Source organism: Calonectris borealis, chromosome 4 (genome assembly GCF_964195595.1).
Source record: "Calonectris borealis chromosome 4, bCalBor7.hap1.2, whole genome shotgun sequence".
Classification (NCBI taxonomy): domain Eukaryota; kingdom Metazoa; phylum Chordata; class Aves; order Procellariiformes; family Procellariidae; genus Calonectris; species Calonectris borealis.
In genome coordinates, this window is record NC_134315.1 from 59,446,591 (window position 1) to 59,462,316 (window position 15,726).

The 15,726-nt window shown below is 42.5% G+C and overlaps 1 protein-coding gene across 1 annotated transcript in view; it reads left to right on the forward strand.

Annotated features, from left to right (window-relative positions):
- The window catches only part of EGF (epidermal growth factor), a 64,035-nt gene that overhangs the window by 29,394 nt on the left and 18,915 nt on the right, over positions 1–15,726 (forward strand). Inside the window, exons 11-18 of the mRNA XM_075150605.1 lie at positions 861–997; positions 2,918–3,066; positions 4,692–4,796; positions 6,517–6,740; positions 11,219–11,386; positions 12,156–12,305; positions 12,754–12,903; positions 13,533–13,649. Coding sequence (XP_075006706.1) covers positions 861–997; positions 2,918–3,066; positions 4,692–4,796; positions 6,517–6,740; positions 11,219–11,386; positions 12,156–12,305; positions 12,754–12,903; positions 13,533–13,649 — 1,200 coding nt within the window. The remainder of the gene's footprint in view (positions 1–860; positions 998–2,917; positions 3,067–4,691; positions 4,797–6,516; positions 6,741–11,218; positions 11,387–12,155; positions 12,306–12,753; positions 12,904–13,532; positions 13,650–15,726) is intronic.

Genomic DNA, 15,726 nt, shown 5'->3' on the forward strand with positions numbered 1-15,726 from the left:
AGTATTAGTTTGGAAAAATAACCTGTTTTGGAAATATACCAGAACAAGCACCAGTATATGGTTCAGTCTCCCTCACAGAAGATTCAGTCTATTATCCAACTTCTGCATTTCACTCTGGGCTCCTGTACTGCGGAGGTCTATCTGCAGTATTCAGGTTTTTGTGCCTTCATATAAATGTGGGTGTAGTTTCTGCCCAGTGTTACAAAATTGGGGTTGAGGTGTCTACATTTGGAGAACAGGGCATGGAATAGTCTGTTGAAGGACCTTCCCTACAAGGATATTTCTCCCCCACCGGCCCCAGGAAGCCCAGGTATTTGATATGACATTTGGATTCCAGACCCTTCTGTTTCTTCTGAGAAAAGGGCAGACCCTGGTGAGCAGCAAGGTATAAGCAATTGCCTGAGAGAGAGGAGGAAAGAGAAGTTTGTGATTTGTTTCAGGAATAAGGGAAAAGCTTTATTTTTTGGAGGATAACATTTTTCTTACTTCTACTGTGAAAGGTTTCTCATGTGCAAAAGTCAAGTGTTCTGGCACTTATGGTGATGCTGTGAAATGCAGAGGGAAGATTGTCTTGGGGTGAAGTCACTCAGTGTAAAATGCAGCGGGGCTAGTGACTGCCTTTATCACAAATTTTGAGGCTAATCTTGGGCAAGGCACTGATGCTGAAAACCTATATTCATGTTTATCTTTAATTTCTGAGGCAAGTGGAATGTAGGACAAGGGCCTTCATTTCTTTTTGCTTCTGTTCTTCATTTTGTCTTCTACTGTTACTTACTGACAATGTTAGCTAGGTAGTGATGCAGGCTGGAGATCACTTTGTACCTAGTGGAATTAACATATGTGCAAATTTTCATCAACAGGTCCTAAACCATTTTTATTATTTGCAAATGGCCAAGATATCCGCCAGATCAGTTTTGATGGAACAGATTATGCAAGTTTACTTGACTGGCAGATGGGAATAGTCTTAGCACTGGACTCTGACCCGGTGGAAAATAAGGTAAGGCATTAAAAATGAGAGGATTTTGAAGTGTTGCAAGGACAAATGGATTGGGCTTTCAGGCGCCTTAACCTTTCTGCTGTCAGTGATCCAGATTACATGTTGTGCTGCTCGTTGTTCTGTTGCCTGTCCAGGAGCACAACTGGTACAGGATGTCAAACACTAGTTGAAGAGTTTCATCCTTTACTTACCAGTGGAATGTGCTTTGTACATTGACATGGCAGATTCACAGAGAATTTGGATTTCTAAATTCACTTCAGGCATGATTTCAATTTCAAAGAACTTTGTGTGATTGATAGTTTTCTCCCTTAAGATTTCAGTACTGTTTTCTGGAAATATATTGTGGGCTTTTTTCACTGGGTAGTTGTAAAAGCAACAGTATCTTTTTTTCTGTACAGCTACATCCCACGATCCCTACTAAATGTAGGAGCAATCTTAACAAGAATTACTTCCAATGTCCTAACATTTTTGAGCAAAACTGTTTATTGCTCTTACGAAATGTATTCCTCATATTACCAGATATTGCTGTTGGAAACGGGAGTCATCTTTGCATAAAGAGCTGTTTGTCTGTGTGGCTGCAACCCAATGCCCTACTCCTTGCCTGCAGAGTTGGGAAGAATAGGGATTCAGCTGTGCTTTGCTAAACCCTCTGTGGCAGATAGTTATTTCTTCCCATGGTGAGACTTATGCATGCTGTAAAAGCATTTCAAAAAGATGCTGGATGGTAGAGTGAAAGCTGATGAGGAGCTCGGTTAAGTTGCTGGAAACATCTCAAGGCCTGGACGGACACAGCTAAACAAATGCAAATGTTACCAGATCTGCGTTACAGGAGGATCATTTCAGGCCCTGCTGGAACACGGCCACTTGCTCCTGAAATAGGGCCCTGCAGGGGAGCTAGCAGTTGTTCTGTGCTGTGCCGAATGTAAATCAGCCGCGCCAGTGACACTGGGTGCGCGCTCTTGTTGCACGTCTGTGGGGAGCTCAGCACGCCGGGGGGGCCGGCAGTGCGGGGGTGAGGTGATGTGCAGTGGGCCAGCCCGGCTGCAGCAGTCTGGTCCTGGTGGCCCAGAGCTGAGGTGCAAGGTAAATTAGCTCAGCATCGCTCTGTGCTCCCAGGGTAATTGAATTAGCTGGCTTAACGCTAGAGGCCTCCCTCCTGCTTTGTTTGGCCTCATGGGTAGCATCAAAACAAAGTTATTTGTTTTGTTGCTGTCATTTGCAAAGAAAGCCTCAGCATTGCCTTGTATATAGTTCTGCCATACAGTGTTTGGCTCCCTCTGGATATCAAATAGAAGACAATTTGTTTTCCTCATCCTTGGAAAACACAAACCTAGTTTCCCCACCAGCAGAGAACTTTTATTTTGACCCAAAACTGAGAAGCCTCTTCTGGAAATGTTAGAGCCTTACAGAATAGACACCTGCTAAAAAATTAAGATATGTACAGGCTGAAAGAGGAAAAAAATAGAAGGAAATTAGGTAACTCCTTTTCCCTCCCCAGCTCCTTGACACACATACACTACTGCTCTCTTCTCCCCACTCTCCCCTTTTTAAAATGAGCAGCCAGTGAAATGATAACATGCTGCTTTTTGCCTGCTCCTACTTTTGCTTCCTCAGCTGTGCTTCATGAGAGGTAGCTGCTCGCTGACACACAAAACCACAGGATATTCAGAGGGCTGTGTACAGGGCAACCAGGATTTACAGCTAAGCACAAGCTGCCTGTAGAAGTCATCCTGGTTGAAGGATAGATGCCTTTTTATTTGGTCGGGGATCACAGGTTACCTGTGCAGCTTTTTGTGAATAAGCAGTTCAGGGAACTTTCAAGATGATAAAGTTATTTTAGAAGTGAAACTATTAGACAAGGCAAATAGAGCAGAAAGTGAGATGGGGACTAATAATACCTCATCTGTTATTTCTTCACAGATTTACTTTGCCCACACCGCCTTGAAATGGATAGAACGAGCTAATCTGGATGGCTCAAATCGTGAAAAAGTTATTCATGAAGCTATAGATATACCCGAAGGCCTTGCTGTGGACTGGATTAACCGTAAATTGTATTGGACAGACAGAGGGTACATGCTCCACAATGCATTTATGTTGAAGCATGCCATAAATTATTTGGAATAAATGACTGGTGATACAGAAATAGCTGAGATATCACTCTAAATTCAGTAATGCTTCACATTCTGATTGGGTAGCTGTAATCTCAAGTATATACAGTTGGAAGGTTCTTTAAAACTGAAATGCTGGAAGATCACGTTGAGTCTGCTATTGTATTTTTATCTTTGTCTTTCCAAGAAGCAAGGGTTTGGACACAGTTGCAAAGAATCTAAAGCATGTACTGCATGTATACATATCTGTATGTGCACATGCACGTGTGATGTATATATATGTATACACTCATATTTATATACATACGCTGCATGTGTGTATAGGTATATCTTTATATCTTTTTATATATATAAAAATAATGAGTATTACTGTGCTGAGTACATCTTGGACAGAAGTCAACATTGTTGACAGCTAGAATCATGGTCCTTTAAGCTAATGGAGAGTTTTTGTCAATTATCTCTGATAAAAGAGGAATGGCCACTGGCAAACAATATGACTTCACATTTCAGCTGATACCTAACCTTATATGCAGAGAGAAACAAAATCGACCTTTGGTGAAAAGGCAGCGTCAGATCAGAACACATAATGAAGACTCCTTGAAGAGCAGTCATGGTGTTTCAGTATGACCCATATTTTATTAGTCAATAAAAAATGGTTTTGAATGTACAGATCACCCTCTTTCTCCCTTTTAAATATGCTGCTAGTCCACTTTCTTGCTATTAGGTACAACCTTGTCTACACGGTTGTGCTCCTGTATAAATATGCCAGTGTTTCTTGTAAAATGGGAAATTGTGGTGCTTGTCTCCATAAGACAAGAATCAAGGGTGAAGCTGTGAATTTCTGTCTGCCACTTCCTTCTCACTCACTGCGTTTACCTGTTTGTATTCCACATTTGCAGGAATATATTTTGCCTTCCATCTTTGTGTGGCCTTTCTTTGCAGATGCAGGTAGGCGTGGAAGGCTGTAGGCTTGCTTTCAGGTACAGGCTGATACTTGTTTGGCAAGGTGAAATTTATAACAATAAATACAGTTTGCTGGAAAAAAATCGGATTGGGAGACTGACAACATAGATTCTGTACTTGACTCTGCCATAGATTTTAGGAGTGATCATAAGGATCTTAGCTTCCTTCTTTCCTGTAAAATAGATATGATATGTAAATTGCTTGGCAATTTCTGAATGAAAAATGCTATATAAAAGTACTATTTTTAAAGAATTCTTTATACATTTGATAATGTCATTCAGTTAGGAGCTTTTTTTCCTCCTGACTCCCTTTAAAGCTGACATTCATCTATTAGTGATCATACTTCCATCTCGTTATTTGCCCAAAAAAGGAGAACTTCATGTCTCCTGCAGAGCAGCAGGTATTTTATCATCATGCCCTGGACCAGATAACGAGGCTGTAACATGAATTACTTATTGATAAAACAACTAGACATCCCACATCAGCAGGATTATTTCCTGTCATTGTGAAGTTATTCATTTCAGTTTTGTGCTAAACTAAAGCAATGCAAAGACATAGTACATCCTGGCTGAGAAGGTAATTAAAAAGATAGGGAGGACCTAATAGTGCCGTGTGTGTTGCAGGAAGGCATGCATCGAAAGGAGCAACCTGAATGGAATGCAAAGAAAAATTATCATCTGGGAGGATATCTCCCAGCCCCGAGGGATTGCCATTCACCCATTTGCTAAGTAAGGAATGATAAACCCTGTTAATTGTGTAATACTTGGGGAGGGTTTTTAAAAATGAGCATGCCAGCCTTGCCTTTTTGGCAGACAAAAAGTGCATTAATCTCATGTTAGGATAGTCATTGCCTTGCAGAGTTGTGTGAACTGCAATGTTTTATTGCTGGGTTTCTTTTGTGAGTTGGGACGTGTTCATTTCTCATAGAGATTTAAAAAAAAAAAACAGAAGCATTAAAAGGTATTGTATGCAGTTTAAGCTAAAGAAAAGCACAAGCGACTGAAGTCACCCTGACAGTTGTAAGCACCACACTACAAACTTTGATGGTTCTATATCTATTAGTGTGGAAAAGATAGTCACTTTTAACCAGTGGTGCTTACAAAGGATTTTTTTGGCCATGTTTCAGTTTCCAAGGAAATTAAACCAAATTACTGTTGTGGAGATGCCTTGATTTAAATGCACCTTATATCTTCTTACCTAGTCCTAAGATGATCGAAGGAGTTTTGAATGTTTAAACTATTGATGAAATTCTGGCCATTTTAATCAATGGCAAAGCCCCATGGATTTCAGTCAATATGCCTGTAGTAGGATGGTTTTAAATTTGTTTGGATTTTTTTTTTTTTTTTTGATGCTCATATCCTGCTGTAACTAAGTACTGATGAATGAAGCTGAGTTGGGGAGGGTGTTTTGTTAGCTTCACTCTGTACATAAAAGACCTGAAAGAATCTTTCAGTAGAGGTTGAACATGATAGAGACATTTTGCAGGAAAACTTTTAAGAACAGGCAGGTTCAGGGAGATTTTTTATTAGAATTATTGGTAGAGGCAAGGACTACAAGGGGAAAGGGAGGAGGAAACATCACTAAAACCTTCCTTATTAGAAAGTTAATGGTAAAAGGAGGAACAGACATTATAGCAATGTCCATCATTGTAAAGTCAGTTTTAAAGAGAGAAGTGAGACACAATTAAGTCTACTGAGAATACTGATGCCTGCATTGGATACAGCAAAACTGCTCATGTAAATAAGCTAAGTGAGTTATCTCAGTAAACCTGACAAAGGCAGCTGATGCCTGGGAAGACTGGAGTCCAAACTTCAGAAGTAATTTTTGGGTTTGGCTATCTCCATTTTAAGTGGCCATCTTGCACTGTCTGTTTTTTGAAAAACAGTAAGCACTCAGTGGGTAACGCTCAGGACTCTAGAGAGAGACCCTGAGAATCATGGTTTTATTAAAAGAAGAAAAGAGGCTGGGCCTGATACTGGTTTATTTTTTAAAACAAAATAACCTGAGGACTCTTGCTTGCTTTCCATGGGTGGCGGGTAATTTTGGTTCCATTTGTGCATTATTACACCCTTGTTTAGACAAGGGGCTGGCAAATGCATCGTCTTCTGTTGTCTGGGCTTGCTAAACTGCTATCATCAATCATGTGGAAAACACAAAAAGCAGGTATGAAGAGTTGGCAGTTAGCATAGGCGGGAGGAGTTGTTTTTCAAAGGTTTTGTGCCAACGAACAGAGTGGGGATTCTGCATAAGTCCCAGTGTAATCACCTGGAGTCTTATGGCAAGTGTGAAAAGATCAGCAGCCAATATATTTGCTTGAAGCGTGCACTTTTTCTCATGTGCCTCAGGCCTCTATTGCTCTGATCTGATCTTTCTGCTTTGAAAGAACTCCATGGAGAGGAGGACAAACATTTACTTACTGACTTCCTGTATGCATTTTGTTTTCTAAAGGAGATTATTCTGGACTGACATGGGGGTCAATCCCCGGATTGACAGCTCTTCATTAGAAGGCATCGATCGCCAGGTTATAGCCAGCACCGGTCTGGTGTGGCCCAGTGGAATAGCTCTCGACTACTTAGCTGACAAGGTGTACTGGTGTGATGCTAAGCAGTCGGTGGTTGAGAGCGCAAACCTGGATGGTTCTGGTCGTCAAATTCTTGCACAGAATGATGTAGGTGAGGCTTTGGGGTTGATAATTACCTACTACTGCTTGTCAATGTGCGTGTATATCTGCATATGTGCATGTGAATTACTGGCCAGCGGCTGTGCTCTATATCCCATGCAGCTCTGTGTTGAGGTTAATGGCATCACTTAGTTCTTCATTCTGTTACCCAGTTGACTTTTATTTATTCATTTTAGCAAAAGAACTCCTTTTTTAATACTCTCTGCTTTTACTAATCAGCCACTTTGCATTGTACAGAGAACTTCTCTGCCCTCACAGAAAAATGAGAAGAAGGAAAAAGTTAAAAATGCGGTTTGCTTATTCCATGCATGGCTGCTTGGTGTAATTGGGGTTTGCTGTATTTATTACACCAGTGAGTTATATTGACGTAAGCTGGAAGAGAATTAATCTTGATCATTAAGGTCCTTGAGCAAAGAACCTGCATCTGCACAGTGTTGAATACTGGGATGATTCTAAATACACAATAGACACTGAATGGAAAAATGATTTATGCAATATGCTGGTAGTTGTTATGGCTGAGATTTCTATTGTTTGACATGTAACTGTGTTGTTCTGGAGCAAGAGAACAGAAGTATTAGCAATGAGGAACTGATGTTGTACCACATCTAAAGTAAACCATGTGTTTAAGAATCTCATACATGGCAAATTAGTTTCTGGAGAGGACAATTCCCTTTTTGCATGATATCTCTCTGTGGGGACCATTTTGTAGGTGTGGATACAAAACATGGGCAGAATGAGGACTCTTGGCTCAATACCACGACTGCCATGGTTAAGACTTTACGGTTACTCTGTTAAGCAGCTGCTGTTCTAGTCTGTGCTCTGGGAAGGCTTGTGTTCATCTCCTAAACCAGATGCCCTCCCACTTGTTTGAAGGTGAGCAGAGTGAGGTCTTGGAGGGAGCAGTGTTCTCCAGTTCATAAGACATCAAAAGCCCTGAGCAGAGTGACTTCCCAGCATTCCTCTCTTTTCCCTTGCTGCACATATTCTGCTGTACACTCCACTTTGCAACTGGTCTGCAAAGGAGGACCTTGAAGCCTGTTGAAAGTTTCACTTTGTTTCTCCACAAGGAATGAGACTGTCTTATGGGGCGAAAACAGAGAAGCAGAGCTAGAAGCGCTGGAGAAACGCAGGGTATGGGAAAGGAGATAGGCTTGGAGCAGTGATATGGCTGTTTGGAGGTGGGAGAAAAGGAACATCTGTATGGAAAGAAGTGAAAGCAGTGAGGTGCAGACCTGTAGGGGTATGAATTTAGAGAAGCAGAGAAACTTGATGTTTTGCTAATGCTGTTAGCGAGACCAGAATTCAGCTTCTGTTCTTGGACAACTGTACACTGGAGGACGGGAAGGTGGCATCTCTTCATAGACGTTCTGCTGTAACATGAATTTTTATTACAGCAGCTCCCTCTAGTGCCCCTGTACTGAGAATTCATTCAGTATAGCTGCATGCAAAACAGGTAAAATTATTTCTGCTCTTCTGCTAACACTGTTTTCAGCTGTAAGTAAAACAGCCTGTAAGCACGTGCCCAAGGCAGTGAACAACACAACCATTACTTTTGTTTATGCAATGGGTCGGGTTTATGCTGTTGTGGAAAGGGTTCATGTGATTGTTCATTTTTCTGTTCCTGCTATCTCCATTGATGACGCTACACTTCCATTTTTAATCTTCAATGTATTTAAGTTTAAGGAATTGCTGGTCAAAGCCCGGTGTTGTTTGTTGATAGTGCAAACTATAGATCCTAAAATTGTGAGTAAATGTTTGGATGGGGACAGTACCTAGATCTTGGGCTAGCTGCTCAGATTTCATGGAAAGAAAAACTAAGAACCATACCCAGTGATTAAGCATGGTTCAGTGGAGGTAGTGAAGTGCTAACAGAATAACAATATGCTCTTCAACTTAAAGCTTAAGAACACTTAAACAGTGTCTTAGAATTTTTCTTATGTAGGAGTGGGTTTTTTTCAGTTTATTTGTGATGTGTATTTAAGATATATCAACACACACTCCTCCAAGGTTCTAATTTATCTGTTGTTTTGCTTGCTTGGCTTTGATTTTTTTTTTCATTATTTTTTATTTTTTAAACTAATACCTTTTGGGATCCCAATTTCATTACTGAAATTAAACATCACCTACATCAAAAGGTACAAAAGGTCTACATCAAAAAAACAAAAACACTGATCATAAAATCATGTGCCTACAAAACATACCTTTCAGAGGGGCTCAGACTGCAGTGGTACAAAGTGAGGTGCATATTCAGGCTGTGAGTGACCAGGACAAAGCAAACCTGCTTCAGCCAGGAAGCATCCACTCTGAAACCAGGTGGACATCCATGGAAGAACAGTATTCTCACCTTCCGTTGCAAAAAGCTTCCCCAAAGGCTATCTTGAAAGCAGGAGACTCCTAAATGTATAGAAAGAATGCATAGTCCCATATGGACTAATAAAATTTTCTATCATGACAGAGATATTAAAAAGAGTCAGAATCATTTTGCAAAGATCTTTATATCTATAAGTATGTCTGCCCTTATATATGAAAGTGTCCTTCGAATTCTGAATTGCTGAGCCTCTTTCTGGAAGTCAAACTAGGGATCTGAGTTTTCCTAGTGCAGATAATGTTCTGCTACCAAGGAAAAATTGCTGTACTCTGAACTCGGGGTGGGATTTCTCTCACCTTCTGTTAGTCATGTGTTAGGTGCCTGGTCTAAGCTGGTGTCTAGGTTCCTATTGTAACCAGTGAAAAGAGAGGAAGCTACTTGGATGATCTATTGCATCTTGTGGTTTGTGTTAGCTGTTGCTCTTAGTTAGCTGGGTAACAAATAGTGACTAACTAGTCATGGCCTATTGGTGCTAGTTGGCTGAAGTGAGGAAAATTAATTCCCCTCTTGAATTTGGCAATGATGTGATGAATTGGCTGGTGAATGTCTATGCATGTTTATATGTACGTGTGGACCACTGTATTGCACTTGTGTGTACTTTTGGCACTTGCAGAGACCGCACACTGGCTTTGGGGTCCTACCATGGGTCAGTGGCTATAGTTTCTGTAGCTCCCAGGCTGCCCCGTGCCAGTACATTTATGCAGGACGACACATGCCATGAGCTTCTCTCCTCCCTGTTACATGAAGACTGCAAAAGGAGCTATGTACCTCAGCAGCTCTGTGCTGGGCCACTTACTGGCAGAGGAGGGAGGCACTCCACCTCTGAAAGGCTGGTCCCAACGCTGCTTCAAGAAATGATGATGTCTGAGGTAGAAGCATCTTGTGAACTTGATCTGGTTGGAGGTCACCAGCAGCATAGAGGCTGTACTGAGCCAGGCAATTGTCATAGCCTCCTCTGCTAAGAGCATAAGTAACATGTGCCCATGGTCCATCATTCGTGGACACTTATTGTCCCCCATGAGACATCAAAGTGGAGAAATGGCTATACCACTGTGCTAGAAGTAGAATCATAGAATCATAGAATAGTTTGGGTTGGAAGGGATCTTTAAAGGTCATCTAGTCCAACCCCCCTGCAATGAACAGGGACATCTTCAACTAGGTCAGGTTGCTCAGAGTCCCGCCCAACGTGACCTTGAATGTTTCCAGGGATGGGACACCTACCACCCCTCTGGGCAACTTGTGCCAGTGTTTCACCACCCTCATTGTAAAAAATTCCTTCCATATATCTACTTTAATTCTACCCTCTTTTAGTTTAAAACCATTCCCACTTGTCCTGTTGCAACAGGCCCTGCTAAAAAGTTTGCTGCCATCTTTCTTATAAGCCCCCTTTAAGTACTGAAAGGCTGCAATAAGGTCTCCCAAAGCCTTCTCTTCTCCAGGCTGAACAACCCCAGCTCTCTCAGCCTTTCCTTATAGGAGAGGTGTTCCATCTCCCTGATCATTTTCGTGGCCCTCCTCTGGACCCGCTCCAACAGGTCCATGTCTTTCCTGTGCTGAGGGCTCCAGAGCTGTATGCAGTACTGCAGATGGGGTCTCACCAGAGCAGAGCAGAGGGGCAGAATCCCCTCCCTCGACCTGCTGGCCATGCTTCTTTTGATGCAGCCCAGGGTACAGTTGGCCTTCTGAGCTGCGAGCGCACATTGCTGGCTCATGTCCATCTTTTCATCCACCAGTACCCCCAAGTCCTTCTCGGCAGGGCTGCTCTCAATCCCTTCATCCCCCAGCCTGTATTGATACTGGGGGTTGCCCCGACGCAGGTGCAGGACCTTGCACTTGGCCTTGTTGAACCTCATGAGGTTCACATGGGCCCACTTCTCGAGCTTGTCCACGTCCCTCTGGACGGCTTCCCGTCCCTCAGGCGTGTCGACTGCACCATTCAGCTTGGTGTCATCTGCAAACTTGCTGAGGGTGCACTTGATCCCACTGTCTGTGTCATTGATATTAAACAAAAAGTAGACCTGTATGCAGATACTGCTTTTGTTTACATGTTTTCTTGGGTATGTTCTACAGATGTGGAAATGAGAAATCTAATTTCTTTGTAGGCCACCCTTTTGATGTAGCGGTGTTTGAGGATCACCTTTGGTTTTCTGACTGGGCTAGGCCATCACTAATGAGGGTGGACAAGAAGACCGGCCAAAACAGGGTACGTCTTCGAGGCAGCATGCTGAGACCCTCATCAATGGTTGTAGTTCATCCTTTGGCGAAACCAGGTATACTGCAAAAATTAAGCAGTCATTCCCTTCCAGTCTTCTCTTGTTCACTGATATTAGTAGAATAGATGTCCTTGGGGACATGACCCCTTGGGGAGAGGATTATCTTCTCAGAAATAGGCTCTTTAAAAGAAGGCCTTGCATAGTCAGACTGGCATTTATTGAAAGCATCAGCTGGGCATGTGTCCCAGGAATGCTAACAGATTTTGTATATTTCTGGTCATGCTCAAGAATAGATGCTGATCAATTGCCATGAGGCTGCCATAGTCTTCTAATTCCTATTTATCCTAGTTTATTAGCACCCCTCGCACACATAAATAATAACAAATGACATGGAGAAAGATTTTGTAAGATTTATTAGTTTTGGATCAAATAATTTGATTTTCTCTTGGGAACAATCTCCCTGTAAGCAGAAAAAAGTAATTCAATAGACCAGGATTGAGAGAAGGTAATCACAGGTTCCCTATGCCCTTGTAGTGTTCTTTCAGGGGTTGTTAGGACTCTAAATAGTAAAGGAGAAATAATAAAGGAAATTAAAAAAAAAGTGATACATTTATTAGGTAGAGAGTATGCGAATCTGCTTTGCTGCCAGACGCTAGGTGATGATATATATGCTTTACTTTATGCATCTGTTTTTAATTAAAAAAAAAAAAGGATGTTCTAGTTTTTGTCGTCCTTATTCTTTTTCCAACTGCTTCAACTCTGCACAGCTAAAAGGAGATGTTGACTGAAGAAGCAGCTTGTTAAGTTGCCTGTTTTTCTGCATTAGGGGCAAATCCTTGCCTTTATGAGAATGGAGGTTGTGATCAGATCTGTGAAAACAATTTTGGCATTGCCCATTGCATGTGCCATCCAGGATTTGGGAAAACTCAAGATGGAAAAACCTGTCATGCTCTGGATGCTTCCAACACAACAGCAGGTACAATCCTCCAGTTCCAAAAAAGATCCTCCCCAAACCCTTGAGGATCCTGACAGATAGCATTGGAAAATATTCACCTTGCTCTACATAATGAACGATGGTTTCTCTGAAGAATGAAAACACTGGGGGGTTTTCCTGGAACAATAATATGTTGTCTGACCATTGTAATTTTTCCCTTGGCATATTAGCAGTAAGAGAGATGTGTGCAGTGTTGACAAGTATTGTGAGCAATGAGTTGCATTCCTTGTCTTTTGTATTTGAGAAAACCCATGAGTGAGTGGTTTTAGGAGTAATTTGAGGCCAGAAACAGGCTAGTCTGGGAGGATACTGATGTTTATTTTAAAAGGAAACCACCACGATTATTGGAAAGTAGACAAGTGATAGAAAATCAGAAAGTTAGTTCAGTAGATTTAAATAGTCAGTGTCGCTTTTTTCTTGTCTTTTTCAGGAAGTGTCTCTGTGCACAAGGAGGTGGTGCTGAAGCCAACACCACAGACCTTGCTCCGGAGCACACAAAGCAGTGGGATATTCAAGGATACGGACAGTGGGGAAAAGCAGAAAATCAGCATTTTGTTGAAGGCTGAAATCATGGTGTCAGGTAGAGTCTGATGATTGTCTTCCTTCTATTTATTGTGAGGCGCTGAACAGGTTTATAGAACAGAAAGAAACCATAGGCCTTAAAGAAGAAAGGCTCAATGTCAAGACTGGTGGCATTCATGCTCTTAACCCTCTTACAAGAAGTTGGGTCTATGCAATTATGCCAGGTAGGACTGCTTTTTTTTGTTTGTCTCCATGTTCCTTTGCTATGTCAACAAAACTTGGTCTAGAGAACAAACATTTTTAATTCGGAACATTTGTGAAAGTCTCTCCCTTACATTTTATAAATATATTAAGTTCCTCTGAACAAAATTGCAGTAAAACCATTGAATTCTACATATGTTCAATGACACTAGATCATTAAATTGTACAGTAGGTTTTGTATACAATATTCAGAAATCCCGATACTAAATGACACTTCAACTCCATCTAGAAAAAGACAACAGCCCTAATGATTCTATTGGCTTGTCATCATTAACCCTGGAGAGCTATGTTTCAAACTTTGACTGTATGTTCTGGTTTTCTTGTTAGTTTTTTGGTTGGTTAGTTGGTGGGTTTTTTTAGTATACAGTACCTCCTTTGATCTGTCCAAATGCATCTAGTGTTTTTTTGTTTTTGTTTATGCTATAGATCAAGATGACTGCACTGCACTAGAATGTGATGTCAATGCACAGTGTGTTTTGCTGGAAGATGGTGCTATGTGCCAGTGTTTGAAAGGATTTACCAGGAAGGGGAAATCATGCTATGGTAATAAAACACATTTGTACCACCTTCTGGAAAGCTGTAGACTGAGGGAGAGGAAGAAAATCTATCTTTTCTCACACTGGCAGCTCTGCTGCGTGAGCCATCACAGAAAGGTCAATGGTATTGCATGTCTTGAAAAGGATGATGAGCAGAGAGCATGTGAGATGAACTGGCTAATTATCACATGCCTTATTTTCCCCTGAGTCATGAGTGTTAATCATAGAATCATAGAATCATAGAATCATACAGGTTGGAAAAGACCTCTAAGATCATCGTGTCCAACCATCAACCCAACACCACCATGCCCACTACACCATGTCCCTAAGGGCCTCATCTACACGTCTTTTAAATACCTCCAGGGATGATGACTCCACCACTTCCCTGGGCAGCCTGTTCCAAGGCCTGACCACTCTTTCAGTAAAGAAATTTTTCCTCATGTTCAATCTAAACCTCCCTTGGCGCAACTTGAGGCCATTTCCTCTTGTCCTATCGCTAGTTACTTGGGAGAAGAGACCAACACCCACCTCGCTACAACCTCCTTTCAGGTAGTTGTAGAGCGCGATGAGGTCTCCCCTCAGCCTCCTCTTCTCCAGGCTAAACAACCCCAGTTCCCTCAGCCGCTCCTCATAAGACTTGTGCTCCAGGCCCTTCACCAGCTTCGTTGCCCTCCTCTGGACGCGCTCCAGCACCTCCATGTCCTTCTTGTAGTGAGGGGCCCAAAACTGAACACAGTATTCGAGGTGCGGCCTCACCAGTGCCGAGTACAGGGGCACGATCACCTCCCTATTCCTGCTGGCCACACTATTTCTGATACAGGCCAGGATGCCGTTGGCCTTCTTGGCCACCTGAGCACACTGCCGGCTCATGTTCAGCCGGCTGTCAACCAGCACCCCCAGGTCCTTTTCCTCTGGGCAGCTTTCCAGCCACTCTTCCCCAAGCCTGTAGCGTTGCCTGGGGTTGTTGTGGCCGAAGTGCAGGACCCGACACTTGGCCTTGTTGAATCTCATACAGTTGGCCTCGGCCCATCGATCCAGCCTGTCCAGGTCCCTCTGCAGAGCCTTCCTACCCTCCAGCAGATCAACACTCCCGCCCAACTTGGTGTCGTCTGCAAACTTACTGAGGGAGCACTCGATCCCCTCGTCCAGATCATTGATGAAGATATTGAACAGGACCGGCCCCAGTACTGAGCCCTGGGGAACACCGCTCGTGACCGGCCGCCAACTGGATTTAACTCCGTTCACCACAACTCTCTGGGCTCAGCCGTCCAGCCAGTTTTTTACCCAGCGAAGAGTGCACCTGTCTAGGCCATGAGCCGCCAGCTTCTCTAGGAGAATGCTGTGGGAGACAGTGTCAAAGGCCTTACTGAAGTCCAAGTAGACCACATCCACTGCCTTTCCCTCATCCACTAGGCGGGTCACCTGGTCATAGAAGGAGATCAGGTTGGTCAAGCAGGACCTGCCTTCCATGAACCCGTGCTGGCTGGGCCTGATCCCCTGGTTGTCCCGGACATGGCTCGTGAGCGCCCTCAAAACCAACCGCTCCATGATCTTCCCCGGCACCGAGGTCAGGCTGACCAGCCTGTAGTTCCCCGGATCCTCCTTCCGGCCCTTAATCCTATTAATATTAACAACCAGTAACGGGGATAATAAGAATAAAAGCATAATGTATTTATTTGTAAAAATTTCCTAATTATAAAAGCTCTGACCAGAGACATGATAGTTGATGTATAATCTAGAAGTATGAATTAAGGAATCTCTTAAAAATTAGTATTCCTGATGTAATGTTTATATAAAATGCTGTTCTTGTTTCTTTCTAGCCCTAGAAAGAGACTCTAACAATCAGACAACACATTGCTCAGAGTGGTCTTTAAGTTTTTGGACTTGCATACAACATAAATGGAAGCACTTTGTTCTCTCATAAAAGCCAAGACAGAAAGGCATTAGAAACAGAACAATTTGCCATTTGGTGGCTAAGCATGAAGACTCACAGAAGTCTATGTTGCTATGGAAAGGAAAAAAAAATTGGTAGTACCTTTTTATTTTAAGCTTATGTGTTCTTTCTCAAAACAAAGCTTCTCTCC